At 42.7% G+C, this 19,284-nt stretch overlaps 1 protein-coding gene across 2 annotated transcripts in view; it reads right to left on the minus strand.

Annotated features, from left to right (window-relative positions):
* The window catches only part of ANKFY1 (ankyrin repeat and FYVE domain containing 1), an 80,925-nt gene that overhangs the window by 60,262 nt on the left and 1,379 nt on the right, over positions 1–19,284 (minus strand). Inside the window, exons 1-2 of one of the 2 annotated variants that reach the window (XM_036267800.1) lie at positions 18,345–18,375; positions 593–785 (exon numbers count right to left, since the gene is read on the minus strand). In XM_036267800.1, the coding sequence (XP_036123693.1) occupies positions 593–785; positions 18,345–18,354 (203 nt within the window). In that variant the 5' untranslated portion in view covers positions 18,355–18,375. Of the gene's footprint in view, positions 1–592; positions 786–18,344; positions 18,376–19,284 lie in introns of those variants that run through there. The other variant, XM_036267801.1, reaches the window with a different exon arrangement.

Consider the following 19,284-nt stretch of genomic DNA (forward strand, 5'->3'; position numbering starts at 1 on the left):
GGGCATGTGCCCTGACCAGGAACCGAACTGGTGACCTCTTGGTGCATGGTCGACACTCAACCACCAAGCCACATTAGCTGGGCTGTATTTATTAACTTAATCCTCACAACAACCCTAAAGTGAGTAGTATCATATCCCCATTTTACAGATTAGGAACCTAAGGCATGTCATATACCTTCAGGTCACATGGACAGTAAATGGCCAGCTGAGCTTCTAACACAGGCTGTGTGGTTCCAGAGTCCACCTTCAATCACCACGTTATACTGTCCACTAGTTCCAAGACTCCTTTATTGACCAACCGAAGAGAAAGTGACTTCTCCTCTCTGAATCCCTGGACATGTAAGTTAATTCCTATATGCATTAGATATGCTATCATCATGACTCCCTAGCTCTGTGTCCAAAATAAGCAGAAAACAGACAAAATCTTGCCTCAAGGAACTTACATTCTAGCAACTAAAGGTTTGCTAAGATTCCCAATGGAGAGAAATAAATTTGGGAAGAAAGTCAACAAGAGAGGAGAAGCTGCAATGTAGCCTGGGAATAAAGCTAAAGGGCTGGCTTCCCCAAACTGGCCCTGTGTCCAGGAGCTCACCTATACTGCTCCTGCTCATAGAGGTCAGCCACGATCGTCAGCAGGCGGCTGATGAAGGACTCACTGCTGTTTTCCTTGTTTGCTTGTGCGGCTAAAAGAGTGCATTTCTTCTCTGTCTCTGCCAATTTCTTCTGCAGCTTGACATACTCCTGTCGGAGAAGCATCAAGTGCTTCTCCAACTTGGCCACCTCCTCTGCAAGGGAAACAAAGAATCAAGTTTATCATAGAAGGTGTAAAGCAGACAGCATTCACTAATCCCGCATTCCACAGACAGCATGGCTACCAAAATGACTAGTCACATGATGTTTCTACTACTTCTTAATGATAGTCCTACAGGACCAAGAATGGTTTTATTTCAGGGTGCCACTGGGTTACTAGGCTAAAAAAGCCATCATGGTCCAGGGATTTCTCTCCGTTTCCCTTTGAAGATCAATATTCAATATATGACAATGAACAGACACACATAAGATACTAACAGGTATCTGCCCTACAAATTCTTGACCATTAAGCCAGGAGTCTCAAGGAAAAAAGATGATCAAAATCACCTAGGAGGCTTTTTCAATCACTAGTAATAGTAACTTCCACATGTCACATGCTGTTCTAAAAGCTTTCTGTGAATCCTTTCATGCAAGCTTCATGACAACCCCACGAGTTAGGTCCCATTACTAACACACTTTACAGATGAGGGCACTGGGGTACAGAGAGATTAAGAATTTGTGTAAGGTCACAAAGCTGGTGAAAGATGAGGCTGGGAGGAGCCCAGACATTCTCATTCCAGGACCTGTAATTTATTAACCACTACCCCACACTACCTGACACTTGACCTCCTTAAGGAGAGGATCAGGTGAATCAATACTGTTTCAGATGGAAGCAAGTCATATTCCACAATTGTGCTGGCACAGACTAAAAAGGTTAAGAACCACTATATTTGATTCATTAAATTCAACAAATATTTACCAAGTGTCTACTAGGTAAGTGTCAGACACTGAACAATGGTAAACAAAATCAGACATATCTTTCCCAAAAGCTTCTAGTTACTGGGGAAAATAAACTTTTACATAATAACAACTGCAACAATAAGATGCAAAACTAGAACTCTAATGAGTACTAGAAGGAAAGAGCAAAGCTGTAAGAACCTATAATAAAGACATTTAACTTAGGATGTCAGGGAAGGCTTCTCTAAGGAAATAACAGTCAAGAAACTTCTCCTTTACCTGGGGTCCAGGTAAAGAATCACACAACTATGCATATTAGTACCTCCATAAATCAAAGTCTAACTATGGAACCACAGTGCTGCTATGGTCATTCTCTGGGCCACGGTCCCTTTACCCCCTACTTCCCACCAGGTATTCAAAATCTTGACACCATCTTCAAGCCCATCGGCCACCCAATCTGTCTAATTCTGAGCAAATGCCTTGAGAAAATTGAGCTGCTGCCAACAACTTCCAATTTACCCGCAACTACCCCCACCTACTCCAGAGAAAGAGTCTCCCTCTGGTCCAAATTTAATCTCTCCAGCTATGCTCCATACCCATCACTCTTCTCCCATCCTTTGCTTTATCATCAACCATCCCTTCTCAAGCAACTTCAGTCTCTTTCAATAGGGTCTTTCTCATCAGCATATAAATCTGTTCAAGTCTAAAAACCCTCCTATCACACTATATCTGACGTCTGCCCTTCCATCTCTAGCTACCACACACCATTTCCTCATCCACTATTCCCATCATTCCCTCCTTCTGTCCTCACCATTCCCTTAAAACTCCTCTCACCAATAACCTTCTAATTGCTAAATCCAACAGACATACTTGCCAGTGGTTCTCCTGGACCTCTACACCGCATGTGATACTGCTGTCCAACCTTCTCTTCTACTTTCAGCAACCACATGCCACCCTCTCTCCCATTCTGGTCCTGTCTCTGTCACATGCTTCCCTACATCCCTCCCGACCCTTGACCACTGACATCCCCCAGGTTCTATCCTTGGCCCTCTTCTAAAATATATGTTCTCTCAAGGCAGCTCCCCCAGGTCCTGAGTCTGTGGTTGAGACCACAATCTAGGGGCCAGTGATGCATAGATCCATCTCTCTAGTACAGATCTCTCTCCCTAAATTCATCTATTCATCTTTCTGCCCAAGAGACATTTCTCCTTAGTGGTCCACAGGTACCTCAAATTCACTATGTCCAAACAAAACTTCAAGCAAATTTGCTCTTCCCTTATGTAGTCCCTATACTGACACCACCATCTATCTAGCCTAGTTACCTGAAGAATAATCTTAGATGTCTCCCTCTAACTTGCACGGCCCCAACGCTAACCAAACTCAAAAACTGACTTTCTCACTGAAACATCTCTGAGAATCCTTCCTGTCTTCTGTATCCCCATCTCTATGACTTTAATTCAGACCTTCATTTATATCTGTTTCCAATGTGAAAGGATTTACATCTGCATCTCAGACTATCACAGAGCCTGACACAGAGGCTCACTAAATATTTGGTCAGTTCAGTCGAAAAGGAAAATTCCAGTTTTATAAAAAAAAGATTCCTTTCCTCTCAACTGCATCCTTCCCCCATCTGCTGTCCAATAACTAATTTTTATAAACATGGATACTGCCCTAGCTGGTTTGGCTCAGCGGTTAGAGCGTTGGCCTGCAGTCCAGAGAGACCGGGGTTCGGTTCCCGCTAAGGGCATGTACCTCAGTTGCAATTTGTCCCCTGCCCTGGTTGGTCGTGCAGGTGGCAGCCACTCGATGTGTTCCTTTCACGTCAATGTTTCTCTCTCCCTCCCTCCCACTCTATCTAAACAAAAAATGGAAAAATGTCCATGGGTGAGGATAAAAAAAACAAAACATGGATACAATAAAAAACGTGTTCAAAAATGTAGGAATGGTTAAATAAACTAAGTGGTGCATGAGTTTGAAGTTATCATGCAACTATTAATGTTTTCAAAGAAGTATGTAATACTAAATATGCAGTCAGAGAATATTAACAGAAAAAAGAAGGCTGTGAAATATATTTTATAATTCTGATTTTATTATATTCAATATGACGAATAAAAGATAATTCAGTACCCCAAAATATCAGCACATCTCAGTGAGAGGGGATAATGAGAGAGTTTTCTTCTTTGCACTTTTCTGCACATTTCAGGTATTTTATAAAACTGTGTTGTTTTCATAATTAGAAAAAAAATATATATATATATATATATTTTTTATCCTCACCCGAGGACATTTTTCCATTTTTTGTACAGATAGAGTGGGAGGGAGAGAGAGGAAGGGAGAGAGAGAAACATCGATGTGAAGGGACACATCGAGTGGCTGCCACCCGCACGACCAACCAGGGCCGGGGACAAACTGCAACGGAAGTACATGCCCTTAGCGGGAACCGAACCCGGGTCTCTCCGGACCGCAGGCCGACACTCTAACCGCTGAGCCAAACCGGCCAGGGCTAGAAAAAATATTTTAAGGGGAACTTGTTTAAACACTAATAGACTATCTTCTTCATATATATATATTAGGGAACTTTTTTCTCCTCTTCTAGAGGATCCATGTTAAATGGATTAAAAAAACTGGATGTGAGTCTCAGGTGTAAATATTCATGGGAAAATAAAATACAGGCACTTGCAAGATGAAAATGTGCTTATAGCTGCGAACTGATCACTGTGCACATGATTTGCATATCAGCTAAGAATTCCTATAATTAATATATATATATTTTTAATCCTCACTCAAGGATATTTTTACATTTATCTTCAGAGTGTAGGGGAGAAAGAGATAAATCGACTAGTTGTCACCCACAAGACCCCAACTGGGGCCGGGGATGAACTGTAACAGAGGTAGATGCCGTTGGCCAGAATCAAACTTGGGACTTTTTGGTCCACAGGCTAACGTTCTAACCACTGAGCAAAACTGGCCAGGGCCTAATTTTTTTTTTTTTTTAAATACTGCAATTATTTGGCCAACTAATATTTAAACAAAATATTTCTTTAAAAATATTATCTAGCCCTGGTTGGTTCGGCTCAGCGGTAGAGCTTCAGCCTGTGGACCATTTAGTTGCGGGTTCGATTCCGGCCAAAGGCACATACCTCAGTTGCAGTTTGTCCCCAGCCCTGGTTGGGGTCGTGCAGGAGGCAATCACTCGATGTGTCCCTTTCATGTTTTTTTTTTTTTTTTTTTATCCTCACCCGAGGATATTTTTCCATTTTTTTGTACAGATAGAGTGGGAAGGAGAGAGAGGAAGAGAGAGAGAGTGAGAGAAACATCGACGTGAAGGGACACATCGAGTGGCTGCCACCCGCACGACCAACCAAGGCCGGGGACAAACTGCAACCGAGGTACGTGCCCTTAGCGGGAACCGAACCCGGGTCTCTCCGGACCACAGGCCGACACTCTAACCGCTGAGCCAAATCGGCCAGGGCTGTCCCTTTCATGTTAATGTTTCTCTCTCTCTTCCTTCCTCTCCCTCTCTCTCTGAAGATAAATAGAAAAATATCCTCAGGTGAGGATTTAAAATAAAATATATATGTATATACACATTTATATATTGTCTAAAGAAAAACAGTACTTATAATGATCCTATTATAACATTTTAGAGTCTCAGCAAGTTGCATATTACACAAACCCCTCAGGTAGGGCTCAGCTCCACATTTTTATTCTGGTGTAATACATAGGTCGCTGGTTTTGAAGAGTTCTTCACAGTGACTCAGACTAAAGAGCTAAGAAATTGAAATTATTTACCGCAAAGGGGGAAGCATAAAACACAAAGCATTAAGTTCATGTAATGGTACAAATTTACATTCTTTTTTTTTTCTCTATAGATAAAGAAAAGAAGGTGATTGGCTTCTTTAAACAAAACTGGCACTGCCATGGTGTGGCTCAGTAGACTGAGCATAGGCCCATGGACTGAGAGGTCCGTCAGGGCACATGCCCAGGTTTCGGACTCAATCCCTGACTGGGGGCATGCAGGAGGCAGTCAATCCTTGTTTCTCTCTCACATTGATATTTCTATCTCTCCTTTTCTCTCTCTCTAAAAAGTCAAACAAAAGTAAAAACATATTTAAAAATAAAACAAAACTGGCACTGAATTTCTAGGTTGGTAGCAGAAAATGTAATATCAAATTTTGTTCAAAAACTGCTATCACTTGCAGCAAAATAAAATCTGTGGTATCAGAAGTCATGATAATGGTTATCTTCAGAGAAATGCCAAGAGAGTGGTAATTGGGAGGAAATATGGGGGTATTTTCTAGGGGTGCTGGTAACATCCTTTTACAATTTAACTTGGTAGTGGTTACATGCACGTTTCATTTTGATAATCACTGAGCTCTACCCTTATGATTAGTCCTTTTCTCCACTATCTTGTGCTTCAATTAAAAAGTTAACAAAATTAATATACATCAGTAGTGGGTTCTAAAGTCAAACTGATGGGGATCCAAATCCTTTAAATAACTAGCTGTGAGAACACAGGCAACTTCATCTTTCTGAGCTTCCATTTACCTATCTGTAAAATGGGGAGGGGGATCTGCCTCTCAGGGTGGTTGTGAGAATTAAATAACAACTACTATGCCTGGGGCATGGAGTCAAAACTGTCAGCACTGACTCCATCCTCCTGTTCCACAATTATATAACCACTGGATAAACACTTTAAATTACTATAACAGTTTATACAACATTCTTTTGAGTCATGAAAAGAATAATGGAATTCAAATGTTTTATTGATCTAGGAACTAAGATTGATAAATTAAAGTCATGGCAAATCAACCGGACATTATCAGAAGGAAGTGATGAACAAAATTTAAAAACAAAAATGGAAACACTGCTAAATACTGAATGTGCCACTTTTAATATTGTATCACCTCACAAAGCAAGTCTGCACGGACAATTCCAAAATAAAAAAGTAAAGCCTAACAGGCTTTAAAAATCATCATTATTACTAATTTGGTAAAGGTGCAAATTAGGCTGTCCTTTAAAAAAAACTGTCCAAGAGGCAACTTCTAATCTACTGTAGAGAAAGTCAGTCAACATCTATAAATGATCATCAAGGAATGGCAGTATAAACATTATCACTCAGAGGTAAATAGAGAAGATCAGAAAATAGTCTAAGGAGTGAGACTGAGGGGTAGGAAAATTTATTTTTTGTTATAAGCCTTGCAATAGTATTTGAATTTTAAACCTATGTGCATTTATAAGGCAAATACACTCTTTTATGCAAATTTTAAAGATTATGGAAACAAATACAATTGTGAGGAAAATAGGTAATTTTCTAATACACAAGTGTAAGCATTTTTATATATCACGGAACTGTAAAAAAGGAAGGAGCTTAAAGATGATCTCATTTGAATCAACTCCCTGAAAATGAATCTGAGGAGCAGAAAGGAGACAAACCCTGATGTGCCTATCCACCTCTTGCCTCTCAGACTGTGCTCAAATACATTATTCCCAGGCTAGCTGCATGAGAACCGCTCAGGCAGTTTGAACTAGAAAGCACCCAGATTCAGTAGATCTGGGGTGGGGTCTGGAAAAGTATAGTTTTAAAAGAGCCCCAGACATGGGAATTACTGCCCTAAAGAAAAAGTTCAGCCTCCAGCAAACACAGACTGCTCTGGGAATACTGTTTAAATAGAAGACCAACTGAACTGCAGTGTTTTTGTTCATTCATTGATTTGTTCAAAGATTTTGATGTCTTAAGAAGACAACTGCATAACCTAGTGATTCACTAAAATTTAAAAGCACCTATACAGCACCAGTGTCCAAGTTAAAAACAAAAACAAAAACAAAAACATCTTGGCACTTTTTTTTTTTAAGTTACAGAGTAATGGAGAAGATGAGCTATTAAACAAAACAATTCAATAAAAACTGAGAGCCCTCTGATAGGGAATATAGATAGAGCATAAATTAAGACCACCTGCCTTAAGTTAGTACAAGGAAAGATATCCCAGAAACGTAGTGTTTTACCTCAAAAGATTTAAATGAAGCCTGTAAATGTTTGTAGCACTCTAGGCCCAGAAAATGCCAAAAAAAAGGGGGGGGGGGGGCTTCAGTCTTTTACATTCTTGGTCACATTCTCCTTTTAAACTAGTATCAGTTAACAAGTTGGTCAAAAAGACATAGTATTTGGCTCTGACAAATACAAATATTAATTAGAAGGCAAGACCTAGTCCTCCAAGAGCTCACTGGCAAAATCTGCCTCTGCTTAAGTCAACTGAAAAGGATGATCAGACGATAAATCGTCTTGCTAGTTCAACCTAGTGGTTCAAGGTACAGCCCACTTGCCGGAGAGATAGCTTCCACGTTTGCACAGGGGGCAGCCTGTGGCTTTGAAGTGCAGATTTTTCTTCCATGAAGCAAACTGGACCCTTTAATCTTGGTTTCAATCATATATTATTCTAGACAACCTAAGTATTTTGCTCAAAAGCTCGAACACATCAAGACTATGGCATCAGTATATGCATAACCAATGAACACAGACTACAGTGTGGTGAACTGAAGGCAGTGTGGTAAGGGGAACAAGGAGGAGGGTGTCAATGGGGGGAAAAAGGAGGGGCATCTGTAAATAGTTTCATTAATAAAGATAAATTTATTTTCTTCTTTTTTCTTTACTGATTTTAGAGAGAGAGGAAAGGAGGGAGAGAGAGAGATAGAAACATTGATGAGAGAACATCAACTGGTCACCTCCTGCATGCCCCCCACAGGGACTGGGTCCACAACCTGGGCATGTGCCCTGACTGGGAACTGAACCGGAGACCTCCTGGTACATGGGTCAATGCTCAACCACTGAGCCACACCAGCAGGACAATAAAGATAAATTTTTTTAAAAGACTATGGCCCTGGCCCTGGCCAGTTTGGCTCAGCGGTTAGAGCGTCGGCCTGCGGTCCGGAGAGACCCGGGTTCGGTTCCCGCTAAGGGCACGTACTTCGGTTGCAGTTTGTCCCCGGCCCTGGTTGGTCGTGCGGGTGGCAGCCACTCGATGTGTCCCTTCACGTCGATGTTTCTCTCTCTCTCTCCCTTCCTCTCTCTCCCTCTCACTATATCTGTACAAAAAATGGAGAAATGTCCTCAGGCGAGGATAAGAAAATAATAATAATAATAAAAAATAAAAAATAAAAGACTATGGCCCTGGCTGGTTTTGCTCAGTAGTTAGAGCATGCGTTGGCCTGCGGACCAAAGGGTCTCGGGTTCGATTTCAGTCAAGGGCACATACCTCGGGTTGCAGTTTGATCCTGGCCCTAGTTGGTGTTGTGTGAAAGGCAGCCAATCGATGTGTCTCTCTTGCATTGATGTTTCTCTTTCTCTCTGTCTGTCTCTCTCTCTTCCTCCCTCCTTCCCACTCTATCTGAAAATCAATGGGAAAATATCCTTGGGATAAAAATTACAAAAAATAAGTAAATTAAAAAAAATTAAAAGGAAATGTACTAAAAGATCAAATAAATAAATAATTTTAAAAAGACTATGACATCAGTAATTAACTCTACATTTCCATGTCACTTAAGTCACTTAAACAAATTATCAATCTGCAAGTATTTATGACACACCCACTATGCACTAAGCATTACAGTAGTTTACAAGTTGCCTCTTTGAGTGTTTTGAAAACAAGCAGTCTAACTTGTACTTCTTGCAAACAAATATGTAGCACCAAAGAAGTATCAAATGTAAAATCAAAGTAATATCTACAAGGAATTCACAAACAGGAGAGCTGAAAACAAAATTAACAGTCACAAAGAATCTAAAGAATAATGACGGGGAATAAAGAGGACATCTGCCTTCAAGAGTAGAAAAGTCGGCTGCTTTATTTAACCCTTGAAATGAGATCGTAAAAGTCCTGTTTCAATCATATCAATTATACACATATTATTTCAAAATCTACAGCAACAGTCCTAAGTCTAGCTCCAGAATTTCTGGCACAAATTTCCAGCTGAAGCCTGGACACTGACAAAAGACATAAACTACAAAGGTTATGATTAGAGATGAGGCAAGATAAAAAAAGGGCTTTAGGATAATTTTGGGCTCTTTTTTCATGAAATTAGAGATGCCCACTGCCCAGCATCTTTTGTAGGGGGAAACACAGTTCACAAGTGCACCTATCAATTGCCTCACCATTTCAGAGCATAATGGGGAAAAAAAGTGCCTATGGCTAAGAAGTTATCCTGTGGGGAAAATTGTCTCCTTGTAAACAGCAATGCAATGTGTCCTTGATGTGTCACCAAGATGTACAGTTCTTACAGAAAAAACAATAACAGTACCATTCTGAACAATAATGAAGAGAAAATCTACAGCCCAGTGTAGTACTGAAGGGTGCAGACTACAGTGCTAGAATGACTAGGATCAGGGCTCACCACTTCCTAGGTGTAATCCCTTAGGCAAGTGTGTTGTAAACATTAAATGTATATAATGACCTTAGAAGGGTATCTGCCCTCCAGTAAGTGGTCAATAAGTGTTTCTGGCTATTGCTTCGAGAAAGGCAACACAATATAGTCCTTAAGAGCATGTACTCTGGAGTCTTCCTTGACTGGGTTGGAATCCCAGTTTGCCCATTTACTAGCTGTGTGACCTTGGGCGTTATCTACTCCTCTCTGGGCTTCGGTTTTCTCATGCGGAAAATTGGAATAATAGTATCTCAGAGTGGCTGTCAAGGAGTAATTAAGGCAAGTTAAATCATTTAGAACAGTGTCTGGCTTAGAACAGCTGTAGTGCCTGGCAGGTGTGGCTCAGTGGTTGAGCACTGACCCATGCACCAAGAGGTCGCTGGTTCGATTCCTGGTCAGGACACATGCCCAGGTTGTGGGCCTGATCCCCATTGGGGGCGGGCATGCAGGAGGTAGCCAATCGATGTTCTCTCTCGTTGATGTTTCTATCTCTCTTTCCCTCTCCCTTTCTCTCTCTCTAAAAAATCAGTAAAAAAAAAAAAAGAACAGCTGTGGTTTCGTTTCTTCTTTCTCTCCCTCCAACTCTGCTTTTGAAAAATAAGCCTAAAAATTTAAATAACAGATTTAAAAAACCTTTCATTTCACCAAAAGAGCTATGCTAAGTATCAGGGAAGAATGTCAGCAGCCTGTATTATAACTTTGTCATGTTTCTTTCCAAAAAATACCCAACTGCCCTTCACCAATGCAGTCTGAGGTCAGACACTTTGATGAGCTTTCTGATAGTTCCTCATTCTTGACTTAAATAATGATGCTTGAGACAAAAAATTCTTCCTTCACTATGAAGAGCCTAAAATAGACCAATATTGACTGCAAAATAATAATAATAATCAGCAGCAGCAGCACCCTGGCCGGTGGCTCAGTGTTAGAGTGTCAGCCCGCGGACCAGTGAGTCGTGGGTTCAATTCCGGTCAAGGACACGTACCTTGGTTGCAGTTTGTCCCCAACCCTGGTCGGGGTCGTGCGAGAGGCAACCAGTCAATGTGTCCTTCTCATGTAGATGTTTCTCTCTCTCTCCCTCTCTCCCTTTCACTCTATCTGCAGATAAACAGAAAAATATCCTTGGGTGAGGAGGAAAGGGAAAGGGAAAGGGAAAGGGAAAGGGAAAGGGAAAGGGAAAGGGAAAGGGAAAGGGAAAGGGAAAGGGAAAGGGAAAGGGAAAGGAAAGGGAAGGAAAGAAAAGAAATAATCAGCAAGTGATGGGACAGTCAGAAAAGGAACCCACAACGATCCTTCTAGGTCAGAACTTGGCAAACTTTCTGTAGAGGGCCAGATAGTAAATATTTTAGGCACTTTGTGCCTCAGTCTCTGTAGCAACTACTCAACCCTGCCATTGTAATGCAAAAGCATAAGTGAATGAACATATGACTGCCCAGCCCCAGCCCCTGCAAATTGTATTTATGGACAATGAAAACTGAATTTCATACAATTTTCGGGTTTTCTGTTGTTGCTAATCCTCACCCGAGGATATTTTTCCATTGATTTTTTGATAGAGTGGAAAGGAGGGAGAGGGGGAGAGAGGAAAGCGGGAGAGGGAGAGGGAGAGGAGGAGACAGAGAGAGAGAGAGAGAGAGAGAAACATCAATTGGTTGCCTGACCGGAGCTGGGCAACGAACCTGCAACCCAGGTACGTGTCTTTGACCAGGAATCAAACCCATGACCCTTTGGTCCAAGGACCAGTGCTCTCAATGCTGAGGCAAACCACCCAGGGTATGTATAATTCTTTAATGACTAAATGACTTTATCTCTACTCTGCTCTAACAATGTCTATTAGATAAAAGAAAAATTATTGTAAAGCAATGATAACTGCTGAGCCAAACTGGCCATGGCAAGAACTGAATTTTTAGATTTATTTATTTATTATTTATTTATTTACTTACTTACTTATTTTGGTACTTGCCCCTAGTGGGAACCGAACCTGGGACTCTCCGATCTGCAGGCCAACACTCCAACCACTGAGCAAAACTGGCCAGGGCAGTTTTATTTATTTTTAATTAAATTTGTGGCCAGTGGCTACAGTATTGGCCAGTGACTATCCAGAATATGGAATGTGTTTGCCTTACTATTTGAATTGTTGTCAAAAACGTCTTCTTAACCAAATTCCAGTTAAGTTAATAAAAGTCCATGTTCAATTTCCTATTTAAAAACCATTTACATTTTTCCAATTTTCACCTTAATTCTACAAAGAAAGGAAAGGGGAACATGGTTTAAGAGATCAGGAGAGCCCTGGTTGGTTGCTCAGTGGCTAGAGCATCCGCCCAAGGACCAATGAGTCGCAGGTTTGTTTATGCTCAAGGGCATGTGCCTGTGTTGGGTCCTGCGGGAGGCACCCAGTTGATGTGGCTCTATTACATCGATGTTTCTGTCTCTCCCTCCCACTCTATCTGATGATAGAAAAGTATCCTCGGGTGAGGAATAAAAGAAAAAAGAAAATAGCCTGGCCGGTGTGGCTCATTGGTTGAGCGTCAATCCACGAACCAAGAGGTCACCAGTTCAATTCCTGGTCAGGGCACATGCCCAGGTTGTGGGCCTGATACCCAGTGTGGGGTATGCAAGAGGCAGCCAAGTGATGGTCTCTCTCATCAATGTTTCTATCTTTCTCTCCCTCTCCCTTCCACGCTCTCTAAAATCAATAAAGGGAGAAAAGAAAAAAGAAAAGAAAATAAAGAAGAGACTAGGAGAAAGACTGCATGACAGGGTCAAAATGTCTAATAGCTGTGCTAAAAGTTTCTATGTGTACTATTTCTCTTGATCCTCATGGTTACCTTTGAGATAGAGAGTATCCCTCTTTTAAAGTTGAAGAAACTGAAACTGAGAGCAATTCATTGGCTTGCCTCTGATACAGATTAGTAAAAGTAAGGTTCAAATCCATGTCCAACTGCAGAGACTGAGCTCTTAAGCATACACTTTAACTGCTAAAACTAAAATGGGCTGGATAAAAAGTAGGTTAGGTAGCTCCCAGCAGATTGTTATTCAGAGCACATTGAAAGCTGGACCAGCCAGCTTACTTGACAAGAGATTAAGGATGTATCCAGGCAATTTTTCCTGATGTCTGGTAAATGATGCTTAATAAATTCCTTCATTCCTTCAACCACAACCATGATTCTAAGATGGAAAGTACAGCAGTAAACAAAACAGAAAAAGTCTTTGCCCTCATAGGGTTTATGTTCCAGAAAGGGAATTTTTAAATAATTAGTAAAGATTTCTAAAGAGCTGATAACTAAATAGACACCTGAATAAAAGTTAGCTGTGTGGAGAAACAGAGAAAGACTGTACCAGGACAAGGGAACTACAAGGACAAAGTATTAGAGGTAGAAGCATGTTGGGATGTACAAAGAATGGTTAGGAACATGTTGTGGCAAGAGCACCGTAAAAGAGAAGTAGGAAATAAGGCAACAGTGCTAACCAGGGTCAGCCCCTGTTGGGACATGAAGGTCACTGTAAGGCTTTGAAATATACTTTAAGATCATGGAGAGCCATGGGAGTAGGAAAGGGAGGTGAAGGGGTAGGTATATTGAGAAGAGTGAGAGACACATCAGATTTATGTTTTAAAGGGAACACTGGAAACCTCTGTAAAAATAGGCAGCAGGGAAGCAAAATTAAGGAGAAAACTAAAAGCAGAAAGACCAGATAGGAAGAACTCTTTAGAATGATGAAGGAAATGTGGATTATAGGACAGCTGCAGAGATGTAGAGTAGAAATGAAAACTTTTAGGACAGATTTTAGCCAATTATATATGGTCAAACCAATACCCATGAATGATGAAAGGAAAGAAAATTGGTTTCTAAGCCAAGTCACATTAAGAAGTTACTGTACTACAGGTCATTGAAAAAAGAAATAGAGGAAGATATAAAAAAGCGGAAGCACATACCCTGTTCATGGATTGGAAGAATTAACATCATTAAAATGTCCATACTACCCAAAGCAATCTATAGATTCAATGCAATCCCCATCAAAATACCAACGACATATTTCATAGAACTAGAACAAATACTTCAAAAGTTCATATGGGACAAAAAAAGACCCCGAATAGCCACAGCAATCTTGAAAAAGAAGAACAAAGTAGGTGGGATCACAATACCAGATATCAGGTTATACTACAAAGCGACTGTCACCAAAACAGCCTGGTACTGGCACAAGAACAGGCATATAGACCAGTGGAACAGAACTGAAAACCCAGAAATGGACCCAAGGCAATACGCTCAATTAATATTTGACAGAGGTGGCAAGAGCATACAGTGGAGTAAAGACAGCCTCTTTAATAAATGGTGTTGGGAAAGTTGGACAGCTACATGCAAAAAAATGAAACTAGACCATCAACTTACACCATACACAAAAATAAACTCGAAATGGATAAAAGACTTAAATGTGACCCGTGAATCCATAAAAATTCTAGAAGAAAATGTAGGCAACAAAATTTCGGACATCATACGGACCAGAATTTTCACTGATACGTCACCTAAGGCAACAGAAATAAAGGAGAAAATGAACACATGGGACTACATCAAACTAACAAGCTTCTGCACAGCAAAAGATACAATCATCAAAATGGAAAGGCAACCCACTGTATGGGAGAACATCATTGCCAATGATGTATCAGATAAGGGGTTAATCTCCAATATATATAGAGTGCTCATACAACTCCACAAAAGGAAGACAAAGAACCCAATTAAAAAATGGGCAGAGGAGCTGAACAGACACCTCTCCAAACAGGACATACAAATGGCCAAAAGACATATGAAGAAATGCTCAACATCACTAATCATCAGAGAGATGCAAATTAAAACAACAATGAGGTATCACCTCACACCTGTCAGAATGGCCGCCATCAACAAATCATCAAACAACAAGTGTTGGCGAGGGTGTGGAGAAAAGGGGACTCTAATACACTGCTGGTGGGAATGCAGACTGGTGCAGCCGCTACGGAAAACAATATGGTGCTACCTCAAAAAATTAAAAATTGATCTTCCATTTGACCCAGTGATCCCACTGCTGGGAATATACCCTAAGAAGCCTAAAACACCAATCAGGAAGAATATATGTACCCCCATGTTCATAGCAGCACTATTTACAATAGCTAAGATCTGGAAACAGCCCAACTGTCCACCAGTAGACGAATGGATAAAAAAGCTGTGGTACATATACACAATGGAGTACTATGCAGCGGTAAGAAAGAAAGATCTCTTATCCTTTGAGACGACATGGAGGGACCTGGAAAGTATTATCCTAAGTGAAAGAAGCCAAGCAGAAAAAGACAAATACCACATGATCTCACTTATATACGGAATATAATGAACATAACAGTCTGAGGAATACAGTAGACCCAGACACATGGAAGTAGGGCACAGACTGACATCCCTCAGAAGAGGGGATGGGGGGGTGCGGGGGTGGGAAGAGAGAAACCACAGAACTTATATGCATGTATGCATGACCAATGGACATGGACAACTAAGCCGGGGACGGGGCGGAGGTGGGGTGGGGTGGGAGGTGCCAATGGGATAAAAAGGTAAAATATCTGTAACAAAAAAATAAATAAAAATTCATATAAAAAAATAAAAATAAAAATAAATTAAAAAAAAAGAAGTTACTGTATAGTCAGACTCTCCAAGTTCTAGTTACTATTCCTAACTACTACTTCCACATGCTCACCCACAGACACCACCAAACAAAACCCACCAGGGATGCCCCTACAGCGTACTCCAAGACAATCCAATTACTATGTGACATAGATTTATGCTATTTTTAAAATATTTATGAGTATCTCAGAACAAGTATAGCTGGCCCTGATAAATTCTGATTAAAGTACAGCAGCATTAAACAAGTCACACCTCAGCAAAGCCTTTTCTAGCTAATCTTGCCTTCCTTTGCACAATAAACACCTTCAGTTTGACAAGCTAACTGGACTAAAATGCCTCACTCAATTCTTCCTAGTCAAAGTTTGCAACATTATTTCCAAAGACCTTAAATCAGAAGAGGCCAGGAAATTAGGACGCCAAAAAGGTAAACCTGTGGTCCTGGCTGGTGTGGTACAGTGATTAGAGTATGCCCCCACCCCCAACCCCCAGTAGACTGAAGGGTTACAGGTTTGATTCCCAGTCAAGAGCAGGAACCTGGGTTGCAGTTTTTTGTTTTTTTATCATCCTCACCCGAGGACATTTTTCCATTTTTTGTTCAGGTAGAGTGGGAGGGAGAGAGGGGAACAGAGAGAGAGAGAGAGAGAGAGAGAGAGAAACATCGACGTGAAAGGGACACATCGAGTGGATGCCACTCGCACAACTAACCAGGGCTGGGGACAAACCGCAACCGAGGCATGTGCCCTTAGCGGGAACCGAACCCGGGTCTCTACGGACCACAGGCCAATGCTCTAACCGCTGAGCCAAAACGGCCAGGGTCTGGGTTGCAGTTTTGATCCCCAACCCCAGTCAGGGCACCTGTAGGACACAACTAATGGATGTATCTCTCTCTCTCTCTCTCTGGCTCTCAATAGAAAAAATATCCTCAGAAGAGGATTAAGGAAGAAAAAAGGTAAACCTGTTAAGTCAGAATCTCATAACTGTGCTTACCTATCTATCCTCCCTTGCCAATTTCACCCTGAAGGATGTCTTGTTTAAGACACACCCTAACACGCATGTCAAGGCACTTGAAAGATAACCATCAGCATACTCAGCCTTTACCAGCTTCTCATGGTTGGAACCTGACTGCAAAGCACATGCCCAGTAAAACTGTTGAATGAAAAACCAGCTGCCTCCACAATTTCAACCTTGATAATGTATCCCCCAAACACTCATCAACTTCTCTTCTTAGTGTATAAGTGCTGGATTACCCATTACCTCACATAAGGCCTTCCTGAACCTTTCTACCCCACCTCAGTGCTCTGAGCAACAGGCTCCATTTCGCTGGCTGCTTGTGGTGTTAAGGTGTTAAACAATGTTACACAAAAGTCTGTGATTTACCCTAAGACTAGCTTCATGGAATGCCTTAGCTTTCTTTCTGCTTTTATCCCTCCTCTGCCTTCATACAATATTCATCTGATGATTCCTCCAGCGGGAGGGCTCTAACATGGTAAAAAGAGCAAAGACAAAAACTGGGTGGGGGCTGGATGGAGGGGGGAAGGAGGGAAATGGGCGACATCTGTAATACTGTCAATACAAAAATTATTAATTTAAAAACAAAGAAACAAACAAAAAACGTGAGTGCCAGACCCAGCTATATTCCTTTATCTATAAAGTGCAAATAACGCACATGCCAGGCCTCCTTCACAATGTTCTGAAGTCTAATCCAAATCAGAAAAGTCTGCAAAATGTCATGTGCTGCCCAAAGGTAAGATGTGTTCAGACAGCCCTGGCCGGGTACCTCAGTTGGTTGAAGGGTCCTCCTTGCACCAGAGGGTTGCAGGTTCCATTCCTGGTCAGGGCACATGCCTGGGTTGCAGGTTCCCAGTTGGGGCGCATGTGGGAGGCAACCAATGGATGTGATGGATGTTTCTCTTTCTCAGTGTTCCTGGTAGGTAACGCCCCATATCTGGGCCTTCTCTCCCCATCCCCCAGATACAATAAGGCTTTGACAATGAAGGATTCCAGTATTGTTATGTTAAAAGAGCTAGAACCTGAGAGGCCGATCTGCCTTTACCTGCACTGTCATAAAGACGGCATCCGAAAAGAGGCTCAGGACTAGACTGAGAGGCAAAGGAGCAGCGGTCTGGGTTACAGCACATCACTCTCCAGCAGTGTGACCTTGGGCAACTCCCTTACCAAGCAAACTCCCTCCTCCCACCCACATCTGTAAACCTGGAGAAAGACTCCCAGCCGGCCCGGATGCCGGCGCTGCCGGGGAGTCCGGAGAGGACGGCGCGCGCCCGCTTAGCGCGCAGGCCAGCTGCAGCCCTGGCTCTTCCCCACCCCTCACCCCGATTAGAGTCCCAAGCTCTTCCGCAGGCGAGGGATGTACCCCTTCCGGATGCAGGAGCTGCCAGGACAGCAGTTTCGATTTCCTAAGGAGAAGGGTTACTTCCCCCGCCGTCCCAGCACCGCGGGCAATCAAAGAAGCCGCCCCAGCCGCCTTCGGATCCCCGCGGTTGCACCTCCGTTCCAGCACGGGATCTCCCGACCAGGCTCCACAGCCCGCCGGGGTCCCGTGGGGTCGCGGAGTGCCGGAGGGGCGTTGCCATAGGAATAGCGTTCAAGACCCCCCACCCCAGGCGACCCGGACAGGCTGGAGAGGAAGGCTCGCGGCACCGCTGTGCCCCATGCGACCACGTCCAGCCGTTCCCTCTCAGGGCTGCCGCGCCCAGCCAGCAGCGGCCCCATAGCGCCACGCTTTCCCGCGCCGCTCCACAAAAACCCTACCTTCCGCCATGTCGGCCCGGCCCTGCCTGCAGCCTCGCGAGAAGTGCGCCGCTCAACTGGAGCGGTGCGTAACAGAGGTCCCAGGTCTCGCGAGAGTTATGGGAGGCCAAGCAAAGGGAGGAGCCGAGACTACGGGAAAAACGGTGAATGAAAGTGGAGAGGGTAGCCGGGAAAAGGGAGAGCTTGTGCCTCCTGGTGCCTTCGAAGCCCGGGACTGATCAGGCACTGACCGGACTCTATCATATTGCATATTGCAGTGCGCTAGGGAGGGCACTGAAGGATGGACACAACCACTGTAGACTACTCTTTGGAAAAACTTGGCCGTGAGAGGGTATAAGAGAGGGTATGTGTGTGTGTGTTTTCTTTAGATTTATTTGTAAAGATGTGAGAGGCTGAGAGAAAAGGGCCAAAGGAGAGGGAAAGGCTAAAGACCGTTCTAGGTCCCTTGGGAGGCAGGACGCCCTGCCAGCTAATGCACAAGGAATTCTGGAGAAGGGATTCACTTTAGACTAGAGGCAGGTCACTGTTATTCTACTAAAACATTAGGAAACTACAACCTGCGTGCCTATGGATGCGAGGGGTGGGGAAGAGATATCAGGAGAACGCTTGATGACATCAATTTTATAGTTGAAGTTCCTAGGCAAAGGGACCAGAAGAGAGTGAAGAAAATTTGGGAGAGGACTCAGGTTGGAAGACCTGGTTTCAAGTGTCTCCTATATGTACTCTTTTGTTTGAGAATATGTTTGTTAAAGCTGAGGACAGTGAAACAGGAAGAGCTTCGGATGGAAGAAGCAACAGGAGAGCGTAGGTGGGGGTGCTTTGGCTCAGTGAGAAGTCAGAGAAAAGGGGGCCTTGGAGACAGGTTCAGGGAGTCAGCCCAGGACGAGCTGCTGCTGCCCATTGCTTCCCTGGTTGCAAATCTCATGGGGTCGCTTGGAGT

This window comes from Molossus molossus, unplaced genomic scaffold (genome assembly GCF_014108415.1).
Source record: "Molossus molossus isolate mMolMol1 unplaced genomic scaffold, mMolMol1.p scaffold_m16_p_19, whole genome shotgun sequence".
NCBI classification, from domain to species: Eukaryota; Metazoa; Chordata; class Mammalia; order Chiroptera; family Molossidae; genus Molossus; species Molossus molossus.